The sequence below is a fragment of the Mesoplodon mirus genome, assembly GCF_964341445.2.
Source record: "Mesoplodon mirus genome assembly, chromosome: 13".
NCBI classification, from domain to species: Eukaryota; Metazoa; Chordata; class Mammalia; order Artiodactyla; family Ziphiidae; genus Mesoplodon; species Mesoplodon mirus.
In genome coordinates, this window is record NC_138989.1 from 32,948,931 (window position 1) to 32,975,609 (window position 26,679).

Genomic DNA, 26,679 nt, shown 5'->3' on the forward strand with positions numbered 1-26,679 from the left:
AATGTTTCTTTGAAGGTTAGCTTGTGTCACTCTGGACAGCTTATAATATAACCCTGTTGAACACGGAGGAAGGATGCTGTGTTCCTGAAAGTTTAACACAGGAGCAAACCTTTAAAGCACCCAGACATTCAACGCTGAGGCTTTAATAACATACACACATATTTTATCCCAAGTTTATAATGGAGTTTTGAACAAGGCACCTGTAAATAAGTCAGCATTTATGACCAGAAGAAAAATACTCTGGTCTTGGACTTTTATTTTTATATGGAAAAGTTATAAAGACCTAAGCAACTAAGTCTACCCACAAAGGAAAAACAAATTTGCCTTCTTCCTTATGGAAAGCCATGTGAAAACATTAATTGTTGGCTCAAAGAAAGTCTGATGATAAAAGATATTAGCTTTAAAATATGTCTTATTTATTTGACAACCTGTCATGAATAATTTGCCATATCAACACAAGTGGATTCAATGCACTATTTTTAATAACTATATCATATTCCTTAGTGTGGACGAACTTATTCAACTCATTCCCCTATTGACAGGTATTTAGGTTGTTTCCAGTATTTTTCCTCTTATAAATAATGCTGCGGTAAACATTTTCACAAGTATGCATATCGTTTATTGATGCTTTATAATGCAGTATTCTTTAAAGTTTAATTACCTTTTATTGACAAACTAAACGTATCGTATGAATTCTTCTTTCTGTTGGGGGAGTCTTGCAGGTCCTCGATCCCTTTGCTTTACTGTAAATGAGTTCACATTTACCCACGTCCTTACACACAAGAGCACATAGGTGTGGATGCACATAGGAAGCATGTGCAGTACTCGTAACCTGCCCGCAGCCTCCACCCCAGCTCATCACTCTCCAGCCCCACCACTGATTCTTCTCACTCCCACCCTCCACGTGTCTGTGCCTTTGCAGGGTCCCTCTCTGCACTTCACTCAGTAAAACTTGCTTCGAGGCCTGGTTCAAGCTCGTGTCCTCCTGAAGGTGTTCTCTAACCTCTTGGACCTTTAAAGCAGAAAACACCCTCTTACTTTGTGACTCCATCGTGGTTTCTTCATCTCTTCCTTGCGGCCCTTCTCTCAGTCTGCTCTTTGTGAAGGTAGGCGGTGAACACACCTGTATCCTCAGATAGATTATGTCTCTTGGTGACAGACACCACCTTGGCCGAATGTGACACCTGCAGGTAGGAAAAGCTCAAAGAAATGTTGGCTGGACTTGGACAGTTTGTCTAAAAATAAAAAGCAGTCGGAGCCCAATATTTGCTTTCCAAGTCCCACTATAAGTTATACCTAAATACAATTGTTAGGCAATTTTGGGAAAAAACAGCCATGTGAAACAAAACAGTCACAGATTGTGTGTATATTTTTGGCCTCAGGGACCTTTTCCTTATAGAACAGGAGTCAGCAAACCTTTTCTGTAAAGGGCCAGATAGTATTTTAGGCTCTGCCGGCTGTAAGATCTCTGCTACAGTTGTTCAACTTGACCATTGTAGCATGAAAGCAGCCATACACAGTAAGTAAACCAATGAGCATAGCTGTGTTCTAATAAAACTTCATTTATGAAAACAGGCTACGGCAGGATTTGCCTCGTGGACTGTAGTTTTCCAACTCATGTTCTAGAAGGTGTTTATTTACATGTAGACTAACCTGAGTTAAATTCAAATTCTTGCTCTTCTACTTGCTGTGTGACTTTGAGCAAGCTACTTAACCTCTCTGTCTTTTTCAACACACACATATAAGATTAATATTACCTCCTTCGTGTTAGGCCTCTGGTTCAGGCCTAGCATTTATTGAGCACAAAGCAGTAGCCACTGATTTGCCTCATTAAAAGTAGTGGAAGCATAGAAGGAGGGTCAGAGAATATGCAGCTCCTTTTTTCAAGGAAGTAGCAAAATCCTAAGGAAAAGGCAAGTCATTTGGAAAAACAACAGATAGTAAAGACCAACGGATAGTAAAGATAGTGAAAACAACGGGATGGCAGGGGCATGTCTCCAACACAAGCACTGGTAGTCACGTGCACTCCTCTAAAATGAATCACAGACAGACAGACAGACAGACGGGTAGCTTGACACTTGCTGCAGCAAAATAGCGATTCTATTAACAAAAGGTTTTGAAGGTTGTTTAGATGCTGGAGCTATTATGACTACATAGAAGGTGGAGGCTGGGCTTTAAGAAGAATTGGTGAAATGGTCAGAGCTGAGATTTTAGTAGTATTACCTTTTCAGCTAAAATGCAAAGAAATATTAATCTTCAGCACATGACTGGCCTGATCACCTCCAGACATTTCTGACCGTGTGCAGTAGATTCTCCCAAGGCCAGTGCTGCGGTGGCTTCTTTCACTGCCGTCAAGATAAAGCCCAAGTGCTCTCGAGCAGCGTGCCAGGCTTCCCCAGCTCCGCTCTAGCCAGTTCCTTTAACCCCACCTCTGGTCCGTCCTTTCCTCGCACAGTGCAGATGCTTCAGCCCCATCAGTTGACTGGCTTATTCGTGTCCCCAGATGCTCTCGCTTCCATTTTGCTCATGCTTGGTCTGTGCTTTCCTCCCACCCTCATTCCCTAGACCTTCATGGCCCCATCGGTCACCCACGTCCCCATCCTTTCAGGACAGACCCGGCTGCATCCCCAGCCTCCTCCCGACCAACCTGCACAGAGCCGCACCCTCCCTCCAGCCCCCCGGGAGCACTACTGTCCTCGCCGTTCTCTCCCCTACCTGTGTCAACAGTCTCCAGCTCCAGGCCGTCTGTAGGCACTCAGGAAACCCTCCGTTCCTGCAAGATGACGTGTAGGATAGAAGGAAGCCTGGATTTGGAGTCCATTGAGTTTGCACTCTGGCTCCGCCGCTGACTCGCCCTGCCCCCAAGATGGGCAAGTGGTTTAATATTTCTGAGCCTCAGTTTCTTGATTCATAGCCTCCTGCACCTACCTTATAGAGTTTTTGTGAGAATGAAATGAGGTTAAATGAAGTGAAGAACCTGGGAGTCCTTAGGAGGCACCTGCCTCATCTCCTGAGTGAGGAGTCTGAACAGTTTACAGCAGGGGTCCCCACCCCCCGGGCCAAGGACCAGTAGCCATCTGAGGCCCGTTAGGAACCAGGCCGCATGGCAGGAGGCGAGCAGCAGGCGAGCCGGTGAAGCTGCATCTGCTGCTGCCCGTCACTGCCCGTCACTGCCCGTCACTCACATTACTGCCTGAACCATCCCCAGCCCTGCCTCCTTCTCCACCCCCACCCCCGCCACGGTCCTGGGAACAGTTGTCTTCCATGACACTGGTTCCTGGTGCCCAGAAGATTGGGGACCGCTGGTTTACAGGGTTTGACTTGGTGTATCTCCCTGGTGATGTAATAATTTTGAAAGCAGGAACTATTCCTAAATATATCTGTGATTGATTGCAGCACCTTGCATTTTTTTAAAAAGCCACTCAGTAAATTTATTTGATTTATTTTTAAATTGCTTTATAAAATCCTTGTCAAAGTTATGTAAGGCATACTGGCTTCTTTTTTTAAAAAAAAATTGTGAGATAGAACTGCCATCTTCATCAGCATGTATTTGCAGAGGGATGATTTCAGATGGTTTGAAAATCAACTCAGGTTTCATATAATTTGTAAATTTGGGGGGGGGGAATACCTAACTATTTGCCAAAAAGATGTAAGCAGAGCTGAAATTGTTCTTTTCTTTTCCATCTTATTCTTTGCAAAATGACTTTACTGTGCACATGTGCCTCTGACATCCCGTGTTGACCAGCTCTCTCCCCCAGAGGCTCGCTGCTTAGGACTAAGCCCTCCTTCCACCATTAATGTTCTTTCCTACAAGAATGTAGATAAATCCTGATGAGATATATAAATAATTTTATAGTATATATTATATATATAATGAAATTAAACATATGGAATTAATAAAAATATTCCATATATTTTTATGCATGACCATGATGCGTAAGAGTCTGTAGACTATGTTATAATATATTGTCTCACTGATTGTTCCAAACAAACCCTGTAAAGGCAAGTACTGTCTTGGTTTTGCAGGCTGGGAAGCTGAGGCTTCTAGAATCTAATTGCTCACTCTGGGCCTCAAACCCAGGGCACAGGGCCTAAGACACAGACCCAGGTTTTGGGTGGACTGGTCTCTGCTTGCACCACAGGAGATTAACTACCTGAGGCTGGTGTGCGCCACAATGGCTGTGTAGGACCTTCTTTTAAGGTCCAAAGGTGGGATTTCAACAGAAATTTTTTCTCAGTTAATTGCTTTTTTGATTAAAAAACTCTTCATGGTTAAAAAGTATCTGGTTAATAGAATGTGTTTTTATCATGACATAACATGTTTTTGGAACATACAGATAAAATTGCCTCAAATTATGTACCAGTCACTTAGGTTTCTATGTAAGATTTTAGTAACTGAATCAGTTTCCTCATCTAAAACAAAAACTGAAACAGGGGCTTCCCTGGTGGCGCAGTGGTTGAGAGTTCTCCTGCCGATGCAGGAGACACGGGTTCGTGCCCCGGTCCGGGAAGATCCCACATGCCGTGGAGCGGCTGGGCCCCTGAGCCATGGCCGCTGAGCCTGCGCGTCTGGAGCCTGTGCTCCGCAACAGGAGAGGCCACAATAGTGAGAGGCCCGCGTACCGCAAAAAAAAAAAAAAAATTGAAACAGTACTGGCCTACCTTAATGGCTTGTCAGTGAAGATAAAATGAGAGAGCAGTTATCCAAGTGCAATCAGAAAATATATTTGCCAAGCAAGGTATTATAATTTTCATTAAACTCTTAAATACTGCAGATAAATTAATGAACCATCTCAAGTTCTGTCTACCTAAAATTAGTTTACTAGGTAATTAGCAACACTGGAAAAGTTTCATTTGAGAAACTTCCATATTCATTACAAACTATGAGCCTCACGTTTTAATGAAGTTCCATGATGAAAGAGTTACAGAATTAGTCCTTACTGTATTCTGGAGCCTTTTAGAAGTTAATTAATTCTCTGACATTCAACAGTGTAACTAAATTACTTTGTACAGTTGTTTGAGCACAATGTCTATAATCTTCTGATTAAAATAAGCACAGAAATCATCAGTAGCAATTATTATTTACTACCTACCACACCATCACCTACCATCCCTAATAGCTCCTCGTCAGAATCTGAAGAGGTTATTCTCCAGAGAGTTTTAGAAACTTTTTGCTATAATAGAACAGGGTGTTGGGAGCTTTCAACTTTCAGGTTTCAAACTTACAGTTTCTGAACAAAAGTGTATTTTTAAATCTTAAACTGAAGAAAAACTCTAACAAGGCTCTGTGCAGCAAAAATACCTGCTAATTCACTATTGTTTACCCTGTGATTTCTATTTAAATTTGAGCTGCTGTCATGGTTTATTCCTACCTCACAGGATAATGAATCTAGGTTTTATTTCTGTTCTTTGCCCAGACTTGTACAGCAGTCAAAGTGTTTGAAAATCAAAGGAAAAGAAGATACTGACTTGGATATTCTCTTCAGAGGTAAAAACAAAAACACTAGCAAAAACGCAGACTCTGCTTTTTTGTTGGGAAGAATGTCTTGTTTGTGTGTTTGGTTGGTGTTATCATTCCAGGAAGGAATGGGGGAAGGAATCTGCCAGGGGCCCAGACACTTGTGCTCTCCTCACATCCCAGCCCTACTTCACTGCTCTGACCTTCATTTCCTCATTTTTAAAGTGAAAGACTCTATAATCTGCTCTGTGGTCCTCACTGATGACAAGACAAATCTAAACCTGTAGAAATAACACGTCTCAGTGGTGGAATCTCTCTCTGCCATCTGCACAGGGCGTGGAGGGAAAGCAGAAGTGTCTCCTTGCGTTCTTATAAGTTGGGGGACTGCAGAATGTACTTCGTTAGCAAGACAGGCAGGAAGGTTATGGCAAACTTTAAGTGCTAAAAGCTAAGGGATTATTAGAGTATAGGGGAAAGAATTGCACGTTTTCACTTAATTATGTTTCTTTGCAATTAAGGCTCAATATACACGGAATGTCATGTATAATTTTGAGGTTATACTGTGGCAAGCTAAGGAATAAATTTCCTCTTGGGTGTTAATTTGGTACAATAATTTTTATTTGGTCAGATAAAAATGTTGGTAAGTTGTATTTTTGTGTCTTCAGCAATGTAGTTCTACATGTTTGTATCTTCCAGAACATGGTAGGCGATCTGTTTATCTTCTAGAGGAAAAGAAAATTAGTGAGTTTTCTCCTGATTTGGCTAAAAGTTCAAGTTAGTACAATTTGGTTGCATTGCACTTCATCTCCAAAACAATTACCCGTTCGACTTTTCTTAAGAGAAAAGGAGTGTGCTTTACAGTCATTGAACAAAAGGGCTGTGACTTCTTTTGTTTTTAATTGAAGCATAGTTGCTGTACAATATTATATAAGTTACCAGGGTACAATATGGTGATTCACGATTTTTAAAGGTTACACTCCATTTATGGTTTTTATAAAATATTGACTATATTTCCCGTGTTGTACAATATATACTTGCAGCTTATTTGATATCTAATAGTTTGTACCTCTTACTCCGCATCCCTATATTGCCTCTCCCCCTCCTGGTAACCACTAGCTTGTTCTCTGTATCTGTGAGTCTGCTTCTTTTTTGTTATATTCACTAGTTTGTTGTATTTTTTAGATTCCACATATAAGTGATATCATACGACATTTGTCTTTCTCTGTCTGACTTATTTCACTTAGCATAATGCCTTCCAAGTCCATCCATGTTGCTGCAGATGGCAAAACTGTGTTCTTTTTTTTATGGCTGAGTAGTATTCCATTGTGTATATACACCACATCTTCTTTATCCATTCATCTGTTGATGGACACTTAGGTTGCTTCCATATCTTGGCTATAGTAAATAATGCTGCTGTGAACATTGGGGTGCATGTATCTTTTTGAATTAGTGTTTTTATTTTTTTCTAATATATACTGAGGTGTGGAATTACTGGGTCATATGGTAGTTCTATTTTTAGTTTTTTGAGAAACCTCCATACTGTTTTCCACAGTGGCTGTACCAATTTACATTCCCACCACCAGTGTAGGAGGGTCCAAAAGGGCTGTGGATTCTGTGGGCTGATCTCAGGCAGGGCCAAGCTCCTCTCGTAACTGGAAGAACACTTGATTTTATCTCATCCACAAAGCGGGGAGGAATCTTTTCCTCAGAAAAGGGAGGGAAGTTAAGTTACTCTGTTTGGATTGTGCATCTATATGTGTCTCCCTAGCCAGAAGAATTTCTATATAATATAACTAGATAGGAACATCTCTTTAAATAAAATGAAATAAATAACTGATATTTTGGAAGCTGCTCCATACAAATGTTCTAAGCCATTTTACCAGCCTTCATTCTGTAAACAACATGTTTGGAACTGCATGAAGAGCCCTAAAAAAGCATCAGTGTCTCAATTAACATTTTGACACTTTTGAAAGTATCTCCACAGAGTAATTATGTATATGTTCCTGTTAAAACAAATGCACAGTCAGTTTAGTAGTTCACATAGTAAAATACTAATGAGGATCATCCTTGTAAATATAGAAAATATCCCTAGCAAAATGCAACTGCATGGAGCTTCCCTGGTGGCTCAGTGGTTGAGAGTCTGCCTGCCGAAGCAGGGGACACGGGTTCGTGCCCCGGTCCAGGAAGATCCCACGTGCCGCGGAGCGGCTGGGCCCGTGAGCCATGGCCGCTGAGCCTGCGCGTCTGGAGCCTGTGCTCCACAACGGGAGAGGCCACAACAGTGAGAGGCCTGCGTACCGCGCAAAAAAAAAAAAAAAAAAAAAAGCAACTGCATAATGTGAAAGATGAAATCCATCTTGTTTAGTAAGCACCTGTGCTTTTCTGTGTAGTTTATAAAAAGTTCATAACCACATGTGTTTATTTATTGGTGTATTTACCGGGCTTCTTAAACATTTGATTTCCTCCCGGAGAAGGCCTGTGTTCACAGACCCGGGACATTAATGACGAGGAGCCCCCACCTGGTGCAGAGCGTGCTGCCGGGGCCACTGTGCTTCTTGTTGAGAAGATGCCTTCAGGGGTCCATCCGAGCAGGATTTATTTAGCACCTACTCTCTGCCTAGCCTTTTGTCACCCAAAGTGGTTCTTCCTCATATTGATCTAACCCTTCTTATTATAATTAAGCTCATTTTCTCTGGTTCTAACCTGGGTGAGACAAAATAATGAGAATAAATATGTTGCTACTGTGACATTAAGTGATTATTTAATATTTCCCTGTTATTTTCTGTAAGCCTATAAATCTGAGTATAATTTCTAAATCCTTACCTTTGTTTTTTGTTTCTTCAGTCTGGCCAGAGATTGAATAAACACATTCTTTAATTCATTAGGAATTTTTTTCCTTTTTTTTTTTTTAAGGAAAATGAGTTAAAATCTGTTCCTCATTTCTCCTGTGAGGGAAAATAGTATATCTTTGATTTTTAGAGATTGTGTGCACATGTGTACACGAGCACATGTAGCTTCTCCTCTTCATATCTTTGGCATGTTTTCAATATTTACTTGGAAACATCTTCATTTTCTAAATCGTTTTATTCACAGTTGATATGCTTGGCAGATATAATGGAAAGTATTTTAAAGGCCATCATTATTTTCCAGCATACTTCTTAGAGATTAAACATTTTTCCTTTTCCAAAGAATTAGATCAGATGATAGAAACATTTAGTTTATAATGATGTAAATTGGTTGAGGAAAAACATGATTGTCTTGAAGGATGTTTGGTAATAAAATTAACAGAAGTAAGTTGGAGTCTGTTTTAACTCCTCTGAGGGTTTGCAGGGAGGCTTACTGGGTGTTACACCTGAGAGGTGGCAGGTGGTACTTAGCCTTTGTACCATTTGCTAAGTAAATAAGGCATGAGCACAGAGAGACTCCAAGCGTGTCCCTTCTCTGGAATGGAATTGGCTTCTGCACAGTGGCCTGTCAGGTTTTTCCCTCTGCTCTGGACTGTTCTGCTAAGTACTGCGTTAAATCTGCTCCTTTGAAAACAAGTTTGAGTGAGGCTATGGAAGCGCGTTTCCTTGAGTCCAAGGGACCTGCTCACCCACGCGATCTGCCCCCCTGCCCCTCAGAGGCCCCTGGACCAGAGCACCCGAACCTCACTACTGGACCACAGGCAGACGCCCTGCAGGGCCACCACGCTGTCCCACCCTAGGGGCAGCTTTGGTCTTGTGGAGTGTTCAGCTGGGAAACTGGGGGGGGGGGGTTCCTTACTATTGATTTTTTTTGGCCCCAAATGTGTAACTAATGTTCACTTTTTAAAAAAAAAACCCAAAATTTCACAAAGCAAAAAATATGAGATAAACATTGTTAATAAATCCTTCATAGATTTATTTTGGATGTAACAATTCACCTTGTTGTTTTCTTTACCAGTATAGAATCATAGTGTATTTGGTGATCTTTATTTACACTTGCTGATGCATCATGACTGTCTTCCTAAGTCAGTGCATATACATCTGCTAGGTTCTTTTTTTTTTTCCTAAGTAAAAATTGTACCCACGTCCACAAGAGATCACATCCACTTAATCTTGGGTCAAGAAAAGAAGCTGATGGAAGCTCACCTTATTCCATGCACTTACCACCTCCTGCCATGGTCACGCTTCTGATTTCTGTCGCTATCAGTTACTTTTTCCTGATTTTGAACGTTTTATAAATGTAATCACACAGTGTGTGCTCTTTCATGTTTGACTTTTGCTAACATGATGTTTGTAAGATCCATCCAAATCATGGTTTGTGTATACTCATTACTGCATGTTGTTCAATTTTATGGTGATAACCACAATTTATTTATTTTAGTGCTGGTTGTTTTCAGTTTTGCTCTCTTACCCATGGTGCCCCTAGGAACATTCTCATATGTGATTTGGTGGATATGTGTATGCATTTCTGTAGGGCACATTCCTAATAATGGACCTCCTGGGTAACTGGGTTTGTATAAGTTCACCTTCAGGAGGAGCTGGTGTCAAATATTTTTACAAATCAGTTGTCCCAGTACGTTCCTCGCAGCACAGTGTGGAAATTACAAGTACTCTCCATCCCCGCTGACAGCTAGTTTTTGTCAGTCACCTTAATTTTAGCCATTCTTTTGGGTCTACGGTATTATTTAATTATGCTTCTAATTTTGCATTTCCCTGAAGCCTAATGAACTTGAACACATTTTCATGTTTGTTGGCTATTCGAACATCCTCTTTTGTGAAATACATCTTTTAGGTTGTATTGTTCTTACTGAAATGCAGTAGTTCTTTGAATTTGTACATGAGTCCATTGTTGGATAGATGTGTTGCAGATTTCTTCTCCAGCCTGTGATCTGCCTTTCACTCTCAGTGATGCTTTGTGAGGAACAGAAATTCCACATTTTGACACCGTCCATCAGTCCTTTCTATTGTGGTTAGCTCTTCAGTGTCCTGTTTAAAACATTTGCCTGTTGCACGGTCATTACTGTGTTCTGTTATTCTTTGTCCTAGAATCTTTGTTTTTCTTTCACGTTTATATCTACAGTGCACCTGGACATTATTTTTTATACCTGATGAAGCATAGGCATCAAGATTTACTTTTTATGTGAATATCCAGTTGACCCAACATCGTTTATTTTTTTAAAAACCCTTCCTTTCCCCTATTGTTCATCATAAAGCAAGTGACCAACATTGTCCTGTGCTTCAGTGTATCTCTTGTAAGTGGCGTGTGATATTTACTTTGACATTCAGTCTGATGATAGTAGTCTTTTTATTAGAGTATTTAATACATTTGTAATGTTATTGCTGTTAAGTTGGGTTTATAGCTATCATTTTAATGATTGCTTTTTATTTTTCTCAACAGTTTTGTGTTCTTGCTTTTTTATATTTTTTTGCTTTTTTTATATTTTATATTTAATTTTTATACAGTAAGTCCCCTACATACAAACAAGTTCCATTCTGAGAGCACATTCATAAGTCCGATTTGTTCGTAAGCCCAACAAAGTTAGCCTAGGTGCCCAACTAACACAATCATTTATATAATTGTACTATACTGTAGTAGGTTTATAATACTTTTCACACAAACAATACATAAAAAACAAATATAAAAAATAAAGAAAATGTTTTTAATCTTACAGTACAGTACCTTGAAAAGTACGGTAGTACAGTACAACAGCTGGCATACAGGGGCTGGCATTGCGTGAACAGGCAAGAAGAGTTACTGACTGGAGGAGGGAGAGGAGGTGGGAGATGGTAGAGCTGAAGTATCAGATCGTCGGCAATAGGAGACAGAGGGCAAGAAGCTGCAAATTCACTCACGCCTGACGTTGACGGTACAGGTTCTGGTTCCTTGCTGGATCCAATTCTATCTACCCACTTGAAAAAATGATCCAGTGATGTCTGGGTAGTAGCTCTTTTTTTCTCATCATAGATGACACGGTAGCACTGGATTGCATTCTGAACGGCTGCTGCAACCTTCGTGTACCATTCTACATTCGGGTCTTGTGCCTCAGAAACTAACAGCGCCTCGTCAAATAAAGAAAATCCCCTTGCCATTTCTTGCATCGTGAATCTCTTCAGTTCTTCAGTTACTTCTTCCTGTTCATCCTTTCTCTGGGCCTCCAATTCCGTAAGCGCTTCGTGTTGCACAGCAAGGAGTTCAGTGAAGTCATCCTCTTGTTGATCTCGCTCCAGCTTCTCACTGAGGGTCACTAAGTTGCTGAAGACCTCTTTGGACTCCTCGTCCACCTTCTCAAATACATGGAAATCGTGAGCAAACTACGGGCAAAGTTTCTTCCAAACCCCTTTCATGGTGACGGCCATAACCTCACGCCAAGCAAAGTCAATGTTTTTTTGGCCTTGTAGATGTTATAGTCCTTCCAAAATTGTTGCAAGGTTGTCCCTGATTCGTCACTCACCTTTACTGCCTGACAAAAAGTGTGACGTAAATAATATTTCTTGAAAGTCTCTAAAACTCCCTGGTCCATAGGTTGGATGAGCGACTTAGTATTCAGTGGCAGATGCACTGCTCTGACGTTGGGATGAAAGTCGTGCATGAATGGGGGTGGCCCAGAGCATTGTCAAGCCACAAAAGAATGTTGAGTGGGAGGTCCTTCTCCAAGCAGTATTTCTCTACCTTTGGGATAAAGTGGTGGAAAAACCAGTCCTGGAAAATGGCCTATGTAACCCAGGCTTTGAGGTTACTCTTCCACACAACAGGAAGAGAACCCTTGGCTATGTTTTTAAGGGCTCTTGGGTTCTCTGAATGATAAACTAAGAGAGACTTTAGCTTCATATCGCAGGAAGGATTGCCACCAGACAACAGAGTTAGCCTATCCTTTGCTGCTTTATAGCCTGGCATCAACTTTTCCTCCTTACTGATGTAACTTCCGTCTGGCATCCTCTTCCAGAACAGCTGTCTCATCCACATTAAAAACCTGCTCAGATAAATATGCACCTTCTTCAGTAATTTCTTGAAGCGTTTCAGGATGTCCCCGGGCAGCTACCATATCTGCACTCGCTGCCTCACCACTTACTTTTATGTTGTGAAGGCTGGTTCTAGCCTTGGACTGATAAAACCAGCCATGGCTGGCATTACAAGATGCACGCTCTGATTCTTCATTGTGTTTCTTCTTCAAGTTTTCGTGAAGGCTTTTAGCTTTCTCTTGAATCAGCATTAAGCTGAGCAGGACTCAGCATTGATGTTGATCCTGCATCCACACACTGAGACGTTTCTCCATCTCCTCCATCATTTTTCCACACTTCTTCGATATTATCAGCACAGCAGAATTCACATGTTCCATGATCTTGTCCTTGTTCTTTAGAATCCTGCTGTTGGTTGAATGTTATAAGAATGAACAACGTCTACCATCTTTTCACCTTGCTCCACTCTCTCAATTATTGTCACTTTTTGTCTCCATTGTTATTGCTTGGAGCTTCTTAGCAGTACCAGCTACAACACCACTGCTTTTATGCTTGCTTCCAGACATCCTGGGCTTGAAAAAAGATACTGTACTACTGTGCTCTATACAGTACTGTACAGTAAAGTACACAGAAGCACAACCACTTGTAGAGGATGCATGCACGTGACAATGTACGCCAGACCCGTGAACTAACTTACGTGACTGGGCGTGCGAACGCATGTTTGCATCTTTGAAAGTTCGCAACTGGAAGGCTCATATGTAGGGGACTTACTGTACTTCTTGGCTTTATTTTTTCTTAACCAAGAATTTATTTTATTATACCATTTTTCCTATAGTAGCGTGTTGGTTATGCACTTTTAATATTTTTAGTAGACGTTATAGCTAGTAAAATACACATCTTTGTGTAGGATCATTTTTCCTCTGTCTGAAAAACTCTCTTGTATCCCTTTTAGCGTGTATTCTAGCTATGTTTTTTAAAAAGTAAGTTTTTCTTGTCCAGAAATGTTCTTGTTTTGCCTAAGCTTTTGAATAATATTTTTGCTGGTTATGTAATTTTGCATTGATAGTTGATTTTTTTTCAGGCTTTAAAGATAACATACCATGGTCTTCTGACCCCCATGGTTTCCCTCTAGAAGTCTGCTGTAGCTTCAGTGTGTCTCCTTTGAGGGAAGTGTGTCTTAGAGCACATCTTAGTTTGTCTGGCTGCTTATAAGATTTTTCTGTTGTCTTTGATTTTCAGCAGTTTTATTATGAAGTGTACTTCTCTCTCTGTCTTTTGGGGATTCATAGTGCTTCTTAAGTCTGTGAGTATATGTCTTTCATTACTTTGAAAAATTTCTTAACCATTATCTCTTCAAATGTTGCTTATGCTCCATTCTCTCCCTTCTCCTCCTTTGTGAGACTCTGTCTACACATTTTAGACTTTCTCTTGTTCATATGCATCCTATGCTATTTTCTGTATTTCCTTCCTTTTTAATCTATGTGCTTCAGCTTGGATTTTTTTCTGCTGACCTTTCTTCAAAATCACTAATGCTCTCTTCAGCTGTCTCCAAACTGCTATTACACCCATCCAATGAATTTTTAATTAACTCTTTATATATTTCAGTTCTGGAATTTCCATATACATTACTTAAAAAATAATTTTAGTTATTTAATAAAATTCTCTATTTTGCCATCTAACTTCTTAAACAAATCAGTTGCAGTTATTAATTCTATGCCCTATAATATCAGTATCTGAATCACCTGTAGGCTTGCTTTCCTTGTCATTCTTTGTAGGAAAGTTGTTCTACTAAAGCTATTCCATCATAATTTGGAGTGGAATTCCTACCATATCTTCGCTTAATGGTCACAAAGAATTTCACTGGGTGATTCTACCATAATGTATTTAATCAAATGCTCATTCATGAACATTTTTATTATTTTCAGTCTTTATATTTAAAACAAAGACATAGTAAATTCTTGTACCATCATATGTGGGCATTTGTGGGAGTATTTGTATACGATTAATATCTGAATGTGAAATTATTTGATCAAAAAGTACACACATTATAAATTATGAGTGTTATTTCAGCCTGGCTTTTAAGTGTCTGTAGATATTTACACTCTTAATAATGTATGAGAGTAATCACTTCACTCTAACCTTGCAAATAATGACTATTTCACCTCTTTTACCTTACCAATTGATAGAAGAAAAATATACTTTTAAGCATTTTTCTTTAATAATAAGTTTCTATTTTTCCATGTCAGTCATGTTTTTTGTTAATTGCTAATCCTGTCCTTTGTCCATATTTTAAATTGCTTATATTATTACTATAGATTTGAAGTTGTCTTAATTTATTATGGATACCAATTCACTCTGTTATATATCTTACCAATAATTTTTGTACATGCTCCCACCTTGTATAGTTTTTCTTTTCATTTCTTAACAAAAAATAAGTTTTCATGTCATCTAATTGATCAGTTTTTTCTTTCATGGTTTATAGCTTTTATTTCATTCTTATTCCAACATCAGAGTCATACAACTGTTTACTCATGTATTGTGTTAGGAAAGCTATGGCCTCTTATTTTTAACATTTAAATCTGTACTCTGTATTGAATTGGTTTTGATGAGGATTAAGGTAATATACCAGCTTATTGTTGTTTTTCTGAATTATTTCAATATCATTTAAAAAACAATCCATCTTTTTCCATACTCACTTGAATACAATCTTCATATAGGAAATTCTATTGTATACTTGAAATTTAAAAGCTCTGTCATCAATGATATTATGTGTGTGTGTCCAAGACTGTCTTCATACACAGAACTGTGGGTGCTGCCTTGTTCTAGAGGAATCTGAACCCAGTGGAAGAAAGTCAGTGCTGAGGTATCACCAGAAAGTCAGAGTCAAGAGGGACTGAGGAAAATAAGAGCAATCAGATAAATGTCATCAATCTACTGGGAAGAAGAAAAACCACAACTGGGGAACCAAAGAATGAAGACAAGAAAGGCTTAAACAGTATATCAGGAAGCCACAACTTGCGGGCCTCCTGCATAGGTTAGAAAGGCACAAATATTCCTGGACATCTTTTCTTTCACTTAGTACTCTGCTCAGATTTACAAAACTCACTGGTTTTTTACAAACACATTAAAAGCCTTCTGGGCAGCCTCTGTGCTTCTGTTTACCAGGAATTTTTAATTAACAGGATTAGGCTGCAAGTCTGTGCAAAGGGCTGGAGTTAGTGCTACCGGTTTTGTAGTAATCACAGAAGTTGTTGTTTCTGTGCATGCTTTAAAGATTTTTAACCACCACTGAATGAATAAATTGTTGCTGCTCACCGTGGAGCATACATGGGAGTTGCCTGTGAGAGAAGGAGTTTATTGGCAAGTTGGTCCCTGTATCTGCTCTGGGTTTTTGGTTTGGGGCTTTGTGGTTTGTTTGCTTGTTTTCCATGAGACGCATGTTTGAAATTAGTGTTTGTCTGTCCAAGGTATCTGTCTTACTCTGTGTGGTGTGACTCCTCAGACAGGCACTGACCCCAGTAGCAGTTCTGCAGGTGATGATTGCCCAGCTCTTGAAAGTGCCCCATGATCCCCAACAATGAATCTCATGCACTCACTACATGATTCCTTCAGTAAGTTAGAGTCTATCACTAATATATCCTTGAAATTTGGTGAAAACATATTCTGCCATTTTTAGTTTATGTGGTAAAGGATAAATAGAAACATAGAAAATGATCGGTGATCACACTATGTAAATGACCTACTTATACTATGAGCTATATGCATACTGAATTTTAAGGGCCTTCTTGGGGTTCATGCCTTAAGGACTTGCTGTCACAGGGAGCTGAAGACAGAAATGACTCTGTAAAGCCTTCTTACTGACATTGTCCATGGGAATAATCACAGTGAAAAAGCAGACTGTTGGCTTCAGCTGTGACATGTAAAGAGTTTGTAAGTTATCACTTCCAACTTCACAACAAGAAAAAAGCTGAACAAACTGAATATCACCTACTCTTCTTAGATCCATCAGAGAATTGAGGTCCTGCCCTCAAGGGAAACTACTTTACCAGTGGCTTTTAGGTCCTTGAGGAAAGGCAATTAGACAACTCCAATCCCGTCTAGCCATATGTCTCACATCAGAGAAGGAAACAAAAGCCAAGAAACTCTTTTAAAAGCCACAGTCCAGGTACTCAAGCCCATTTAAAAAGTGGTTTTAATCATAAGACTCTAGAATACTTCCCCCCACAAACCTTGACATTAATAGGGCTTCATTATAATAACTTTATATTACAACAGAGAACTGTAAGGCACAGACTCTGTTTAAGAAGGAGTTTCTATGGAAACCCAAAGACAACAGGGGACAGAAAAAGGACACTAGAAGAAATTGAAGCCTCTGACACCTATAGGTAAATCAAACACAGCCTAATTCCCAGCTGTATTAACATAAAATCTCACACCAGAGATCTTTTACCTAAGTTCCTATTATCTGATATATCATTCCTGGCTTTCAACCAAAAATTACAAAGCGTGCTAAGAGGCAAAACAAAACAACACAAAACACACAGACTAAAGAGATAAAGCAAGCATCAGAACCAGTCTCAGATATGGCAGATATTTTGGAATAATCAGACTGGAATCTATGATGTAGTTATATAATTATATAACTATGATATGTATGGTAGGACCTATGCAAGAATAGCTGGGTACTATAAGCAGAGAATGGGAACTCTAAAGAAGAATCAGCAGGAAATGCTAGAAATCGAAAATACTGTAGGAGAAATGAAGAATGGCTTTGATAGGCTCATCAGCAGATTTGATAAGACCAAAGAAAGGATCAGCAAGCTTGAAAACAGGTCAGTAGAACTTCTCAAACTGAAAAGCAACGAGAAAAGGAATTAAAAAGATGCTTCAGAATATCCAAGAACTGTGAGGCAATTGCAAAGGGTGTAGAATATATGTAATGGAAATACCAGAATAAAGATAAAAAGGAGCAAAATAAACATTTGACATAATAATGGCTGAGAATTTTCCAAAATTAGTGACAGACACCAAAGCACAGATCCAGGAAGCACAAAAAACACTAAGTAGGAAAAATACCCAAAATTCTACACCTAGTATATCATATTCAAACTATGAATAAAGTCAAAGACAGAAAAGATCTTGAAAGAAGGCAAAGAAAAAACACCCTACCTATAGAGGAGCAATGATAAGAATTACATTGGACTTTCTTCAGAAACCATCCAAGCAAAAAGAGAGTGGAGTGAAACATTAAGTATTGAAAGAAAACACTGAAACCAACAATTCTGTTCATGATGAAATTATCTTTCAAAAGTGAAGGAGGAATGAAGACTTTCTCAGACAGACAAAAACTGAGGGAATTTGTCACCAGTAGACCTGCCTTGCAAGAAATGTTGAAGTTCTTTGGAGAGAAAGTAAATTATGTAGGTCGGAAACTCGGACCTATATAAAGAAAGAGCATTAGAGAAGGAACAAAGTGGAGGTAGGATAAAATCTCCTGTTTTTCGTATTCTTAATTGCTCTAGTAGATGACAGTTTGTTCAAGTGCTTTTCAAAATAATAATAGCAATGTATTGGACGATTACAGCTTATGGATAGGTGAAGTGGATGACAGCAATATTATAGGGATGGGAGGGAAGATTTGGGAATACTCTGTCAAAAGGTGCTTGTTGCTGCTCATGAAGCATTATATATGGTGTTATTGGAAAGAGGATCGAAGAAGTTGTAAATACATATGGCAAACTCCAGTGCAACCACCATAAAAATGTAAAAGGAAGTATAATTGATATGCTAAGGAGGAGAGAAAATCAAATCATAAAAAATGCTCAGTTAGAATCAGAGAAAGGAGAAAAAGAGGGAGAAGACAAAAAAAGAAAGAATAAATTTAACAAATTCAAAATGGAATAAACTGAAAATGGGTCAGAGACCTATACATAAAACACAGCACTATAAAGATTCCAGAAGACAACGTAGGAGAAAATCTAGATGACCTTGTGTTTTAAATGAATTTTTAAATGCAACACCAAAAGCATGACCCATGAAAGAGAAACTTCATAAGTTGGACTGTATTAAAACTAAAATCGGGACTTCCCTGGTTGTGCGGTGGTTAAGAATACACCTGCCAATGCAGGGAACACGGGTTGGAGCCCTGGTCTGGGAAGATCCCACATGCCGCGGAGCAACTAAGCCTTTGTGCCACAACTACTGAGCATGCGCTCTAGAGCCTGTGAGCCACAACTACTGAGCCCGTGAGCCACAACTACTGAGCCCATGTGCCACAACTACTGAAGCCCACGCACCTAGAGCCCATGCTCCGCAACAAGAGAAGCCACCGCAATGAGACGCCTGCACACCACAATGAAGAGTAGCCCCCGCTCACCGCAACTAGAGAAAGCCCACACGCAGCAATGAAGACCCAATGCAGCCAAAAATAAATAAATAAAATAATTAAATTTATTTTTTAAAAAAGCTAAAATCTTTTCTGTGAAAGATAACTGTTAAGCAAATGAAAAGACAAGCCACAGACTGGGAGAAGATATTTGCAAAACACTTACCTGATATGAGACTTGTGTCCAAAATATACAAAGAACTGTTAAAATTCAACAATAAGAAAACAACCCAATTTTTAAAGAGCAAAGATCTGAACAGACACCTCAGAAGACACGTGGCAAATAAGCTTATGAAGAAAGTCTCAACATCATATTTATGAGGGAAGTGCAAACTGAAACAACAGTGTGATACCACTACACACCTATTAGAATGGCTAAAATCCAAAAAAACTGATGAGGATGTGGAGCAACTGGAACTCTTATTCATTGCTGGTGGGAATGCAAATGGTTTGGCCACTTTGGAAGAGTCTGGCCGTTTCTTACAAAGCTAATAACCACAGTCTGACCAAATGATCCAGCAATTCTGCTTCTAGGTATTTACCCAAAATAGTTTAAAACTTAATGTCCACACAAATGTTTATAGAAGCTTTATTCATAATTGCTAAAAATTGTAAACAACCAAGACGTCTTTCAATAGATTACTGGATAAACAAACTATAGTACATCCATACAATGGAATATTATTCAGCGATAAAAATAAATGAGCCCCAAAAAGACATGGAGGAACCTTAACTGCATTTTACTCAGTGAAAGAAGCCAGTCTGAAAGGGCTACATACTGGATGATTCCAAGTATATGCTATTCTATAAAAGGCAGAACTATAGAAAAAGCAAAAAAGAACAGTGGTTGTTAGGCGTTTGGGCTTGGGGAAAGCAAGGAGGGGTGGCTAAATGGAGCATGGGATTTTTAGGGAAGTAAAACTATTCTGTATGAAACTTATTCATCAAAATGATATATGCACAGCATTATACATTAGTCACAACCCCTAAAACTCTGTTACACAAAGCTGAATTCTAATATAAACTGTAGAGTCCAGTTTATAATAATAATGAATCAATATTGGTATATCAACTGTAAGAAATGTACCCCACTGATGTAAGATATTAACAATAGGGGAAACTGTTGGGGAGATTAGGGGCTAGGGGCGTGCATGGGAACCCTCTGTACTGTCTGCTCAATGTTTCTGTAAATCTAAAACTGCCCTCAAAAGAAAGCACTAATGTTTTTTAAGAAAACTAATTGTAAGTACTTATTATCTTTGTAATGACACCAATATTTGGTGCGGTAATGTGATCCATACGGTGGGATGGGACAAGCTGGAGTTCTTGGGAGGAAGAGAATTATTTGCACTGGGTTAAAAGACGATTCTAAGGGCAGAAGTTTCGTACCCACAGTTCACTCGAGGAGGATATGCTGACAAGTGAAAGGAAGCTGGTGGCCTTGTAAGAGCGCATGATGAATATTCTCAACTTCAGACTAGAAAACTTGCGTCAGCTATCATAGTGTCTGTAGTGCTGTAGACAGAAGAAACGATGCCCTGGTTCTTATGGAGAGTAGGCACTGCACCTCCTCTTGATCAGACCCTCCTGCAGGCCCTCTGCTGCTTTCTTCAGGTGTCAGTCAAAATATTACTTGTAAGAGCTTCCAAGACAGAATGGAATGTAACAGGTTTCTCATTAAAAAGGAGAGTTATCAGCTTTACATTGCTTAAAATGACAAATAACAGAGAACTGTATCCCGAGTTAGAGGCTAGCTGAGATTAAGAGTGTTGGGACAGAGATTTAGAGGTGCTGAGATTTGAGTAATTAATTTGTTTCCCTGCCAGATGCTCTGAAACACATACACTCGCAGGCCTGCCGGTTCCAAGGCTCAGAGCAGGAGGAAAATTCTTGGAACTGAGCATGGGGTCTGGGTGCCTCTAGCCTCCTTTCAGGGATATCGTGAGCTTTTTGTTTTAAGTTTGATTTTTAATATATTCTATATTACCTTTCCTAAAATTCCCTTCATCCTGATTTTCAGAGCAAATTCTTTTGCTGTCACATTCCAGAAAAACATGAAAATGAGAAAGCCAGTTTTCTTGCTGGAATCGAGGCATAGTTTATAGTTTATGGATTTTGAAGAATTATAAGCATTATTGACAAAATATTTAGAAAATTCAAACGTGGAAAAAGTTACAGCACAAGAGTCAAAATGTCTAGTAAAAATAAATCTGCTTTAATAAGTAGATACTTATTTTTAGTTTTGAGGCTTGAGGGGCTGACAACTCTGGAAACCAAATCCCACGGCACCACTTCTGGTGCCGTGTGGGCAGCCACGCTGTAAGCTTCCTCAGAGGACTCCAGAAATAACCCTCCGGCACTGGAATCTGCCTCTGACACCTCCTCTGCTGGCTCTGCTTATATTAGAATGCAGCTTCACCTGTCCAAGTTGCTCGCCTGCAGGCACAGGGTCCTGGGACAGTGATCGGACACAAGCCACTAAGCTGAGGGCCCTCCGCTTCCTCACTGTCCAGAGCAGACACCCCAGAGACAAGCAGAGAAGCAGAGGTCTTTCCTGGCCCGGAATTACAGCTTCGTGTTCCAGCCCTGCACAGCACTCCTTCTCCTGGGCCAGCACAGGAGCCCTAGATTCTTAGATGCTCCACCCATCCTCCCAGGCCAGATGATAGGGAATCTAATGACATCATCTTCTTCCCAGTGTCAGATTTCAGGGGCTGGACACCTCCCTTCTCAGAGTCTGTGAACATGTGAGAATTGTGTGGGTGTCTGTGGGGAGTGGACACCCCCAAAGCCGACCGTTTCTCTCTTCTATTCATCGCTCGGCCCAGGGTGTTGCCAGGCTGGTCTTCCTTGTCTGTAATTCCAGTGCTAAAGGGAAATACCCCCAGACTACAGCGAAGCACCTTTACCTCTCAAGCATTTCCAGGATCAAACACAGAAAGCCTCCGTGTCTCTCCATCAGGTGGACGGTGTGACACACATTTTTGCCTTCATGAGAGGTCCAAAAACTTGGAAAAAAAAACTGCCCAAGTGCACAGTCTCCTTGGAGAGAATGCACTTATTTTATGAGAAAACGTTTTGTAAACTTGGGATTTATTACCCCATAAGGATAGTCAGTGAAGAAGAGCTCAGGTCTTGTTCTAAAGGGTATGCAGAAAGGTTAGACAGGAGAGAAGGTTCGAGATGCCAAAGCAGCTGAGGGAATGAGACGGTGGAGTTCCTTTTCTTAAAAGGCCTTTAGCCAAGCATTGTCTTGGGTTTCTCTACCCAGACAGCACTGCTGTTGTGACATTCCATTATTGCAGAGAGAGAGGACTTCAAATAGTAATGCCAAGCACCGTATGTCTAGATAGAGAATCACAATTTGATGTCTTGAATATACGTAAATGATTCTAAGCTATATCATCAGACAGTCATCATGTTAGATTTCTGAACTGAGATTCTTCAGACCTAAAAATCATCACTGCCAAGTAGAAGACGAGTGTTGTTGCTGACCACAGTACCCTTGGGTTGTTTTTGTAAAAGTCATGCTGATGGTACAAGAAAACTTAATCTTTTTGTAAGTTAAAGGGGTGTGCCTATTAAAGTGAGTAATTTTGCATAAGTAAGGGTAAAATATACTTCAGTACCATATGAAAATATACCTGAAATATGTTTAGTGTGTCAATTAGGTATTTGGTTGAGTCACTCTGAGTGCATTGCATCTCTTCCTGTTGCCATAGTTACTGTTGCCTTGTGAGGGTACATCGCATATCATTTATGTCATAGACTTCATTAGCAAAGACAACAGTTTCTTCTGTTACTTACATGGTTCTCCCTCATTCACTGTTTTCTTGCTTTTCTTCATTGATTTGTTTTCCTTTTTGAATTAATTTTAGATGATGCCATTTTCCTTCGAATTTTGACTGCCTTTAATGGTTTTGATGTGTAGAAAATCAGACTATAAAATAATCATAAAATAAATAATAAAATAACAAGTATTTAAGGAAACTAGAACCTAAACTAAAAAAAAAAAAAAAGATAAGATTCCTGAGTTATTCTAGATGTAGTTACTCTGATGACTTTTTTCTTTTATTTGCCTTTAGAAAGATGAGCCTTTAAAAAAATGCCCTTCCCCAGTGGTGGTGGATTTTTATTAACATGCTTTGCCTAGTTTTTATTCTATAACTTTGAAAAGACACTCTTTTCTAAAACATTTATTAGCAGTAGTGTCAAATAATAGCTGTTTCCTTAATATGCTGGCTATTATGGTAACGGTGATAATAACGTATTCATCCAGCACTTCCCAAGTTATAAAGCAGATTCGTGTTCCTTTTCCGTCTAAAAGACCCTCTCATAGGTCACCGTTTCCTGTTGAGGTGATGGAGAGCAGGCTGAGTAGCCGGTCCAGGGCCCCACGCTGCTGAAGGACAGAGGCAGAGTGTAGATCTTCCTGGAAGTTCTGAAGCTCTTGCCCTGCAGCAGGCTGTCCTCATGACTGTGGCTTAGCGGAGGGTCCTGGCAGGAGGGTGGGGGGACCTGACTTTGAGTCCAGCCACCAACTTGCTGCCCAATGACCTAATAAGACTTTGAGACTGTGAGCCTACGTTTCCTGGCCTGTCAGGTGGAGAGCATTTCTCTACTCAAAGCGGTAGTTGAGTGGATCAAAAGAGGGAATTAACATGAAAGGGCATTAAAAATAAAGCACTATATTTTTGAAGGTATGACCAGTACTCAAACATTTCTCTCTAAATTCATCAGAGTGGATTCAAAACTCCTTAGATTTACCCTCTCGACTGGGCCCCAGTGGTAGGTGTGCCCTAGACACTGTGTGACTTTTGCTTCCTCTCTGACCATTGCTATATTGTCCTTTAAACACAAAAGCAGCCTTCTTCTGCAAAAACTTTGGGGATTTTACTTTCTGTTGGACAGATTGGCCTTGAAGTCTGAAGTCAAAAGCCGTTTCAGTGTCTCTGACATTCTTATTCTGTGTAATGACAGTCTTTCTTTTCTTAAGAAGAATGCCTTTCTGCTTAGCCAGAAATTTCTCCTCGGAGATGACAGAATTGCTGTCTTACCATTAATGAATTTTACAGCCCCAATCCTTTTTATTTGAAAGACATGTGGACATATCTACCCAAAGCCTCGCTTTATCACAGGCTAGAGGAAACCACTGCTGTCCTAAAACCCGAGGTCTCCTCAACCCTTACTGGTAGTGCACCTTCAGACAAGTGCCTTCTAGCCCCTTGGAGAAGCAGTCACATTCACAGTGGATATTAGTTTATATAAAAAAGAAGAGGTTGCTGCATATAGAGAGGAGGCTGAGAGTAAAGTTTAATCAACCATGTTTCACACAGGTGCCCTGAAATTTCATGGAAAACCCTTCCCTGAGGGGCTGAGAATCTGGGTCACTAACTGTTTCCTTGGCATCGGGCCCCCTTCCCTGGGACATCTGTCAGATGATGGGTTGCATTTGACTAAATTGCAGGGGTGGGCAGTGTTTGTTTCTTCATGATGTTTACATCAGAAGATTTTTTTTCACTTCTGCGAACATAGGGGTTGGGGAATAATAAGTTTCAAAGGAATCCTTGTTTGCGTCTTGTTTCACTGTTTAGCCTCAAAATTAAAAATGTTTTCTGAAAAATCTTTCTAAATCAACCTCCCCACACACACCAAATTCTGCATCTTGAGCACGCTATTGAAGAAACCTTACTTTCAAATATACCTGCTCAAGCATGGTCTTGGTGGTCATGGCACCTATACCCAGTGCTCAGCACCTTGTGAGCCCAGTGACTTAAAAGCATTAGGTGTGGGTGACGTGAGCAGAATAGCAGGTGTCATTAATAAATCAGGAGAAATTCATCTCAGGACAAATGCCAAAATGTCAGAAATGTTCTTTGAGGCTCCATTATACTGAAGGTTACACCTCTTTGAACCCCTCTAGAGAATTCCTTGGAGAAGTCGCAGGAGGTGAAGTGGGCCCCCTCCTGTGTGTCTTCGGGTGATGAACACGTGACAGGTGTTCAGGTGAGTTGCCTCTTCAGTAACAGACAGCATGGAAGTCTCCAGCACATTATCTCACAGATTCCTGAGGCAGAAGGTGTAAGTCCTAAGAAGGAGCTTTGAAAACAAGCAGTTTCTAAACTGTATTTTAGTGCTTTCCAGTGGAGTCTGGGATAATCCAGAAGTAAACAGACGAAAGCCGAGCTGCCGGAGGGGAAGGAGGCCGAGCCACCCGCCTGGTGCCGCCTTCCTAACCCTGCGGGGCCCTCGAGGTCCTTCCGCACAACCGTTTTCCCTGGTGCCAGAGTCGTTCCTTTCTCCCGTGGTCATTCAGCACATTCTTTTTTCACGCGCAGCATTATTCCAGGCCGGGGGTGGCCGCTGTGGACGAGAGCAGAGCTGGGCTTAGTCGTCACGAGCTCCCGGCCCAGCGACTGCCGCTGACAGTCAAGGTCCAGGGAAGAGGGCACCAGAAGGTCAGGGAGGGCATCTCTGAGGGAGGGAGAGGGGCCGCAGCTGAAGGGGGAGCAGAAGTGAACTGGACTTCAGGGACGGGAGGGACTGAAGGCGAGGGGAGAAGGGAAGGATGCCTGCTGGGTGTTTCCACGAGCTGATGTTTTGGGTACTGTCTGTGCTAAGTCGTGTGTTCGCATCATCGACGTAATAGTCTTCATCCTATTTGGGGGTACCCTGCCTTACAGATGAGAGGAAGCCAGGTCCCTGTATCCTTGGCCCTACAGCTAAAGGTGATAGAGCCGGGGCTCGAACCCATCTTACTGCCGAGTCCCCACCCTGGGCCTCCTCCCTGCTCTGCGTCCTAACGTGAGCCCAGCAGGCCTTGTGGAGGCTGCAGACAGTGACGCGTGTGGTGGTCCCCTTACCAGGATCAGAGAGAGTCAGGGGTCTCAGCCCATGACTTCCCACGCTGAGATGTGCAGTGCTGTGAAGAGGGAGTTTCCAGAGTCCTTGGTAGGAAAGTTGCCGGGGCTCAGAATGGGGCAAACCCACCAGAGCCCTGGGAGCCTCTGTCCCTGAGGCAGGGGAACAACGCGGGAAATGAGGCGTGCGTTCGCCAGCCGCCCGTCAGAGCATCAGCAGGAGCGCAATGTGTGGAGGACAGAGCTTAACTGACCCGGTCAGTTAGACTTTGCACCACCATTCGCATGACTTGAGTCGTCTTGCGGTCCCTCCTCGAATAATACTGACTTTATCTGCCCTGAACGCATGTTGTTGATGTGCCCACGAGACCGCGAACTTCTCACAGGCCGGAAACCTGCTTGTTTCTGTGTCCTGTGGACCTGGCCTTGTGCCAGTCCTGCAGCGGACACTCAGTACTGAATGCATTTTGTAGCATTTCTGGAACTAATTCTCTTGCCCCTCTTTCTGTATTTATCGCCTTATCGAATTTATATTTCAGCTATGCAAGCAGTTGTTTTACAAATACATATAATTAGATTATGAATTGTCTTAACTCTCTCAGCGTGGTGTATTTTAAAGAGCTAACACTTGCTGGAAATAGATAAGAAATCTCCTTACAACATTTGAAAATAGGAAGACATCATTAACAAGGGCAAGATGATGATCACACATTCAGAAATTGGACTTGTTTTTCCAAATACCAAACTTGTTGTGGGGACTGTAAATTGACAGAACTTTCTGTTGGGATTCCGTGAGCCGTAGATGGTTTCTGCCAGCCGTCCCGTGTGCGCTGTAGGGTGGGATCATGCCATTCTATTTGCATGGTCCAATTTCTGGCCATCGCAGTATGTTTTACAGTATGTTGATTTGTTCTTTCTCTAAAAACTAACAGTGTCAGAATTCTTTATTCCCGTTAGCCTACTGAATCTTGAAAGAGAAAATTCTTCACTATTGGCAAAGTACAGAAGAGTTAGGCTATTTGCACAACTTGAATGGAGAGTCTCTCTTTAACC

At 40.7% G+C, this 26,679-nt stretch overlaps 1 protein-coding gene across 1 annotated transcript in view; it reads left to right on the plus strand.

Moving 5' to 3' along the window:
* Window positions 1-26,679, plus strand: part of L3MBTL4 (L3MBTL histone methyl-lysine binding protein 4) — a gene marked incomplete at its 3' end in the record, with an annotated part of 408,304 nt that overhangs the window by 246,817 nt on the left and 134,808 nt on the right. Inside the window, 1 exon segment of the mRNA XM_082640598.1 lies at window positions 5,418-5,488. Coding sequence (XP_082496724.1) covers window positions 5,418-5,488 — 71 coding nt within the window.